Below are 8,248 nucleotides of genomic sequence, written 5' to 3' on the forward strand. Positions count from 1 at the left end.
TCCAGCTAGGTCCAGTCAGGTCGGTCAGGTCAGTCAGGTCAGGTCAGTCGGCTCAGTCAGGTCAGCCAGTCAGTCAGGTGAGGTCAGTCAGGTCAGGACAGTCAGGTAAGGACAGCCAGGTCAGTCAGGTCAGTCAGTCAGTCCGTTGTCTGGCTGGCTAATTATGACGCATGTGACGACCGATTTTAACGGAAGGGGTGGGGGAGAGCTACACCTTACTAAATCCTTTTGCAGCCCAGTGGACCACCTTGCTCTCCAGATACACAAACGGGACGTATACTGGCGATACCAAGATCCGCTTCCAGAAGGAGATGCTCCAAGCCCTGGCGGTGCTGCTAGCAGCCCCTGACTGGGGCAAACGCGGGCTGCAAGGCATTATGTCGTGGCTGTTTATCGACAACTTCCTCCCCTATACGTCGGGACAACAGCTTGTGTTCTTCTCCAACAATCGGCATCGTCCGCTGCTCTGCTACGACCACGTCTCCGAGCTCATGGAGTTCGCCGTCACCAGCCGTATCCTCCGATCGAGTGAGTCCTCGTGGTGTTGGATGACCTCACGCTGCGGCTTGTGGCCCGCTGAAAACTCTTCTGAAACGAATTCGAAAGCTCGGCGATTCGTGGTGGGTGGGGTCGCAATATCGCTGCAAAGCCAGCAAGAAAAGCGATGATTGCAATACCGTCCGGCTATGAGTACAATTCGGTATAGCTGTACAGGTATACCCAAGCAGCACAGAGCGTCGGCCCAATATCGGAAATGTGTTGGACAGACCGGTCCTACTAAGCACCAGCCTTTGCCAACATATTTATAATACTGGGCCAATGCCCTGTGGTGCCAGCGGTAGTTGCGTTTCACGAGGTTTTTTGTGAGTTTTTATGTTGTTAGGCACTGTCATTGTGAAACAATCGTTCGGAAACTAGTGCCAGAAGATAGGCAGTAACATGCTGTAATCCTTGGGCTGCTGAGGCTTCCACAAGAATGACAGGGCACAAAATTCAACCTCTCAAGTTTCTAGGCAACGCGGATTGCGTTTATGGTCTCGTTCCGGCATAATAACCCATTGACCACAAGGCTATTATTGGCGCCCTTTATCTTTAAGCCATTTTGCCCTAAAGCTCTTCGGGACCGAGATAGAGGTTTTGAAAATGTGATTTTTTATAGACAGCGTCAATCTGGAAGTGAAGATGCAAGCACCGTACAACAAGACAGGTTCGTTATCAAGTTCATTACAAATGTACGATATGTCTTAGAGCACAAGAAGACCCTTGATACCATAGAATCAAAAGTTTCGGGAAAAATTTCAGTTCCTGCCTCTGCGAACCCTGATTACGGGTAGTGGAATGGCCCATGCCAAAAGTTTCCGAATTGTTTAGGACCGAGTTGATTGGTCATTCTCAGGGAGTGTTGTAGTGATGACTCTTCTTTCTACAGATGTGCACTTGTTGATAAACTACGTATACATCGGCCGTTGATGCATCTGCGCAGGAGTGAGCTCGAATGCTATGAGGCAATCGGCGGACATGTTTTCCAAGGTCCGTGACGCCTTCCGGGCCACCCTGGGCGGCTCCTCTTGGCTCACGGGCCCAGCACGCAACGTGGCCATGCAGAAACTGGACAAGATACGGGCACACATTGGGGGCCCCGGTCAGACACTGGACGAAGCCTCCGTAAACCAGCACTATGGTCAGTGGTTAAGTCCAGCCGTCTCATTTGACCCCGTGCAATGTCAATGGTACCAGCAAGAGGCTAATTCGTGCTACTTTTTTCAACCGCCGTTTCCTTTTCCGGTTTCTAACGCATTATCTTTTTCTTTTAGTGTGTATAACAAGATGTCAAGAAAGAAAATCCGTTATTTTCCCGTCGCACAGAACCGACCTTTCCATTTTTTTGTACGTACGCCCAAAATGTCGTACCAAGTGCAACTGGCTTTAGAAGTGTAACAGCGAAACATGAGGATATGTCACATGAACAATCGAGTATCGTGAAAACATTTTCTGTGTCCGACATGTACGCGATGCTAGTAGTTTAAAACAGCCCCATTACACATGACCGAATCTCTTTACGTGTATAAAGTAACGGACGTTCTTCCAAGCTCATTGTTTCTAGAACTATTATTCACTCCTTTCGATAGTTTGCATTAAAGAAGCGCATTGCCTGTGTCATGGAAGATGCGAAATCAGCATGAAGCGCAGATATCGCTGCAAGATGCCTCCCATTTCCAGAAAAAGCCGCGAGCTAACAATGTACACAGTTGAGTCAGGGCCACGTATAGGGTAAAGAAAAGAATATGAGCTTGGAGGTGGTATCATCGTTGGCACAACGGTAGAACAAATGGAAAGAACTATCCGGACACGCTCAACTGTGTCCAAATTCACCAAATTACTATATCTCTGGCTCCGTAATTTCGGCTGTTGAATCTTATAAATACCTTGGTGTCACCATTTCTAATTCCCTGAACTGGGCGTGCCACATTTCTAATAATATTAAAGACGCCAACCGCGTGCTCGGTTTTTTACGCCGTAACCTGCGTCTAGCACCTCGTTCTATAAAACAGCTTACCTACATAACATCGTCCGTCCCAAATTGGAGTACGCATGTGCAGTTTGGGAACCTCATCAGTCAAATCTTTCTCTCGCCCTCGAATCCATTCAAAATCGTGCAGCAAGATTCATTCATTCGAACCACTCCTATCATTAAAGTGTCACTAAAATGAAGTTGCAATCTAATCTTCCATCCCTCGATTCGCGTCGCAAAATAGCCAGACTATGCCTTTTTCACAAGTTTTACCACTCATCACTTGGAAGCTGTGTCATCGTCCCTGCACATCGAGCCTCTCACCGCCTTAACCACGGCAAAGCAGTCTACCCGCCATCAGCACATACCACTGCGCATCTGAACGCTTTTTTCGTTCAGACAGCAAAGGACTGGAATCACCTTCCTGCCGAAGCAGTTCGCCACATCTATCCAGACCGCTTCAAGTCATTCATCGAAAGAATAAGCCAAAGCCTGTAATAAGCCCACCCCTCATGTAATACCCCAACTGGGGCATTTGAGGTATAATAAATAAATAAATAAAAGAATGGTTCACGTACGAAGTTTCAGCGTAAACATATCGAATCCAGACTGAAGTGTACTGAGCGACGCCTCTAGAAAACTTCAGTTCTTGCAGGGCCTTGTACTGATTCCATATGGTGGTATCTCGGCAGCCTAGCGCCCACTTTGGCACATTATCAGCTGAATGCCATCTGTTCACGACTCTTACTAATTGGCTGTACAGGCGATAGAGCAAAATCTGGAAGAGCAACAGTCACTGCCTCGCAAAACGTTTTCGAACAATCGAATGCTTTCCAACATGAAATTAATAAATTTCTTTGAAATATAGAGCCGGCATACAACCTTTTTTTGAGGAACGACGCTTCAGCAGAAAGAAATTTTTTTGCCTCAACTCTCGTATAACTTGCCTGTAATATACTTAAGGCTACTAGGAATACTTATATGAAATAGACCTTATACAATAGTGTTCCTGTACTCTTCTTTCCACCGTGAGAATAGCGGCTGTAGAGGAGCCGCTTCTTATTCTCTCTCCTATTGGCAACGCTACACTAAAATTTATTTCAGAAGCACATAAAATCTATTGCCTGCATCCAGTCGTAGGTAACCATGGCTTTCAGGAGAAACCTGAAATCTGTCTGAAAAGCCTGTGGATCAGGACAAATACAGCTTCCAACAAACGCGATCGCAGCTTGATATTACGGTTTCCCCTCAGTTCGGGCAGAGGAAGCTATCGACATCCACAACCCTCCAGCTGCTGTATCGACCAGAATTCGAGCATTTTTTCCCTTAAATTTCAGACATGAAGGCCTCTTTAGTTATTCATACAATACCGTTTTATTGGCGCCTAAATCCGGTAATGGGCGAACATCTATACGTTCTCGGGGGCACAATTTCGATGGAGGATAAATTCTAGAGGCCCGTGTACTGTGCGATGCCAGTGCACGTTAATGAACCCCAGGTGGTCGAAATTTCCGGAGCCCTTCACTACGGCGTCCCTCATAGCCTGAGTCGCTTTGGGACGTTAAACCCCCTAAACCGAACCAATAATCTTGCAAAATCTGCTGGGAAAATAGCCAAAGCTAGTACAGGCCCACTTGTACACATTGTTATTTCGGCGACAGAATATACATAAAGCTCGGATACACATGCCCAGTCACCAACACAATGGCGGCCAACACCCAGGATCTGAGACATAAATATCAACAAACATAACCCTTAATCGTCAAAAAGTGGAACCGCTTAATAGAGAACAGGGAATTGCTTGCCATTTTGATTTCCAGTGGTACTGTATTCCATACATTCGCCTAGTGATATTCAATTAAGAGCTGCCCACAGGTGTTTCTGGTAAGAGAGTATTAAAATTATTTCCTCCATTTCTAGTATTCCTGTCAGGTAACACAAAAACATTAATTTAAAACGGGTAATTATTCTGTATGTTTTATTTGCACCCACGGGGATTCTCATTTAGTGCAGCGAAGGAAATGGCAAGATCTGTGACTTGTTTAACAAAGCGGCGCTGAACTGGTACTTGTATGAGTAGGTTATTATAGGCAGCACACTTTTTATGTGTAGTAGTAGACGTAGTAGTCTGCGGTGGCCGTAAGACTTTTAAGGACGCTAAAGTTGAAATATCATCATCATCATCAGCCTGACTACGCCCACTTCAGGGCAAAGGCCTCTTCCATGTATCTCCAAATAACTCTGTCCTTTGCCAGTTGCAGCCAGTATCCCCGCAAACTTCTTCATCTCCTCCGCCCACCTAACTTTCTGGCGCCCCCTGCTACGTTTGCCTTCTCTTGGCATCCACTCCGTTGCCCTTAAGGACCAGCGGTTATCTTGCCTTGGCATTACATGCCCTGCCCAAGCCCATTTCTTCCTCTTGATTTCGACTAGGCAGATGTCATTAACCCGCGTTTGTTCCATCACCCACCCTGGCCGCTTCCGATCTCTTAACGTTAAACCTGTAATTTTTCTTTCCATAGCTCGGTGCGTTGTCCTTAGCTTAAGCTGAACCCTCATTGTTGGCCTCCACGTTTCTGCCCCATAGGTTAGTACAGGTAAGGTACAGCTGTTGAAGTTGAAATATGATGGTTATCTAATGTTTCTCATATCTAATCCCAGGGTGAACACTTGTAAATTAAGCCCATTCAGATTCCGCACCTGGTTACACTGTCCGGAACATCGACTCATGCCCGCCTTTCCTGCATGTTTATGCAGTTGACTTGCACCTTGCTTGTAGTTCAAGATGGGTATGCGCTTCTGAGATTCTCAGACCTTCGATCTCCCCGCAGCCGAATTCGAAGACATACCACTGACCGGACGCTTCATCAGCGAGTGGTTCAAGTACCGAAAGGCAAGGGCTCGCCAAATGTGGGCGGACCAAACGACTGCCTTCTTCAACATCAGCGAGACGGCCGCATACTATGTGTACGACGGCAACATCGTGGTCGTCCCAGCGGGCGCTCTGCAGCCCGTTTTCTTCTACGCGGGCGGAAGCGGGGCGCTGAACTACGGCACCCTCGGAGATGTGAGTTCCAGGCCTGATTAACTATAAACAACGGTTGCCACTGGACAAACTTCTCTGAAGGTTGCTGCGCCGATTCTTGTTGAACTGTTATCGCCTTACAGGAGGCGCGCTATGATTGAAAGGCTGCAAAGTTGTGTTTGCACCATGCTAAGAATTGTTTGCCTGTCGATCAATTAAGCACGTTTGACTTCAGCACGAACCTAAAGTTCGGAGTTTAATTCTCACACAGAATTCAGACGGCACCGCGACCCCTGAGCTTGACCGCCTGTTCCGTACACCTACCGCACACTAGTATATGCACAGAAGTTCCGCTTTCTGCAATGAAAACCGAGGCACATATAGCCTGGAAAGCCCGTCGAGGAGCAGGCTGTACGATAAGCTGAGATGTTAGTGGTAAGCAGCCTAGGGCTCGTCGACAACGCAGATTTGAATCTCACAGCGGGCGCTTTGCAAAAGATGCGGCCAGCGAACGCGAAAAGCTCGCTTCTTGCCGGATTTGGAGCCAGCGCTTACACCATCCCTTTCTCCAGCCTGCTTGGTGCGTTGCACAGGCAACCCGCATTGCTTTTCAGGCTCTAAATTCTACCAACCCACCAAGCAGCGGCTGCACTACTGCCGCCTATCATAACATCGCAGCTCGTGCGTACAAACGTACAAACAGCAGCTTTTAGGGTGCCTCGATAAAGAAAGCTGCATCTAGACACCCTAAGGGCTGTGCGCATTCCTAGAGTGCATCGATGCGTGGGCGCCGTATGGAGGTATCCTGCCGTCTACTGCTGATGGATGGATGGCTGGATGAAAGGAGCGTCCCCTTTGAAACGGGGTGGTGGCAGTTGCTACGATCCTCGGATTTTTTCTTTATTTTTATTTAACTGCGTTGTAAATTGGTCTTAAAGTTTGCCATTTTCTTTAAATTCGTTTTCAGCCCTACACTTTTCACCGGACGTCACCTCTATGGTTTTGTGCCAGCAATCTTCCATTCGCTTTTTGATAATTCCCACCGCAGACTTATTTCGTGACCATTGTTAACTCTAAACCTTAGCGCCGTCTGCCGCCTCATGGCGACGCCTAGTGGAAGCCAGGGAACTCTGTACATTAGCTGTCACTCATTTTAACGATTTTCTCGGCATAAAAACTTGGTAATTTTTACCGCACGTAGCTCATGACGGATTCTCCCGAGACAAAGTTGTTTGAATAGCTCCCGCTTATTTTGAAGCGTGCACACCTAGCTGGCTAAAAGAAAGTTTATCGGCTATTATGTTCTCCATGATGCGAAATTTGAGTGCAGCTTGATTTCTCAATATATATTATATAGTTAGAGAACTTGTACGACGCTTAAGCTACCCTTAAGTAAAATGCGAAATATTGGCGCTTTGTAGCGGAATCGCCTCACTTAGGCAAAGCAGTGCGTCATTTTTCAGAAACCCGTCAACGTAAGCAACCTGAAACGGAGGTGTTTCTGGGGTAGCTGCCTGCCACCTCATCCAGCGCTGTCATTTTAAAGCGACAGTACTACTCCTTACGTTCTTCAAGGTCATGTCGGTATGCAAAACGACCTTTGGAGGCAGCGGAGCGCAAAATAAAAGCAATGAAATCAAAAATGACAACCATACATTTCTATGGTGGGATGAAATAAAATAAAAACAAAATTAACTAAAACAAAAATAAAAATCGTACAAAACAAAAACCAACAAAGAAAATGAAAATAAAATAATTAAAAACAGCCAACATAGAAACGGCAGCAATAAAAGTAAAGAATTGCAGAAAGCACTGTGTAAGGAATTTACGAAATAATTGCAGGAAGAAATGTGTAACGAATTGCAGAAAGAATTCTAGAACAGCAGCTTTCGCTCTGCATTAGCCGCCGCGGTGGCTCAGCGGTTATGGTGCCCGGCTGCTCACCCGAAAGACGCGGGTTCGATCCCGGCCGCGGCGGCTGGAATTTCTGTGGAGGAGAAATTCTAGAGGCCCGTGTACTGTGCGATGTCAGTGCACGTTAAAGAACCCCAGATGGTCGACATTTCCGGAGCCCTTCACTACGACGTCTCTCATAGCCTCCGTCGCTTTGGGACGTTAAACCCAATAAACTAAACCAAACCGCTCTGCATTAAAGTTGGGCAGAATTGCGACGAACCTGCGTAATTTTTTTTTGGCACAGGGGGTTACCGCGCACGTGGTAAGCATGACGGCAGTCTGTAAGCCGATTTAGGAAGTCATTAAGCAACAGCCAGTGCGAACTGAGCGGAACCCCTCTCGTCTGCCCCCGCTGTGCTCACCTCCCCCACTCTGCAGCATATGCTTTCGCCTTTCTCACTTTCACCGCTACCACCTCCTCCGCCTTTTCATTCTCACCCTCTATTCGTTATCGCCCAGATATCATCTTTCGCCGTGCTCTTCGCTTTGCTATAGCTCTGCCGATTACGCCGTCGACGACGATAACGGCGACAACGCGCAAGCCACATTAACGGGCGGCTAAGAGCTGCTCTTTAAAATGTTTAGTAAAACCGTTCAAGATACCGCCAGTGCCGAGCCTCATTTCTCGCTTCAAAAATAGTGCGTTCTTTTGTCATCATCACCATCAGCCTGACTACGCCCACTGCTGGGCAAAGGCATATCCCACGTCTTCCAAATTAACCCTGTCTTTTGCTAGCTGCGGCCATCGTATCCCA

The 8,248-nt window shown here is 47.2% G+C and overlaps 1 protein-coding gene across 1 annotated transcript in view; it reads left to right on the plus strand.

Moving 5' to 3' along the window:
- The first annotated feature begins 1,498 nt into the window (after nt 1-1,498).
- Nucleotides 1,499-8,248, plus strand: part of LOC149336661 (neprilysin-1-like) — a 17,064-nt gene continuing 10,314 nt past the window's right edge. The window contains exons 1-2 of the mRNA XM_089554745.1: nt 1,499-1,681; nt 5,344-5,579. Of these exons, the coding sequence (XP_089410871.1) occupies nt 1,501-1,681; nt 5,344-5,579 (417 nt within the window). The 5' untranslated portion in view covers nt 1,499-1,500. The remainder of the gene's footprint in view (nt 1,682-5,343; nt 5,580-8,248) is intronic.

The sequence above is a fragment of the Amblyomma mixtum genome, chromosome 7, assembly GCF_055824585.1.
Source record: "Amblyomma mixtum isolate Tamu chromosome 7, ASM5582458v1, whole genome shotgun sequence".
Classification (NCBI taxonomy): domain Eukaryota; kingdom Metazoa; phylum Arthropoda; class Arachnida; order Ixodida; family Ixodidae; genus Amblyomma; species Amblyomma mixtum.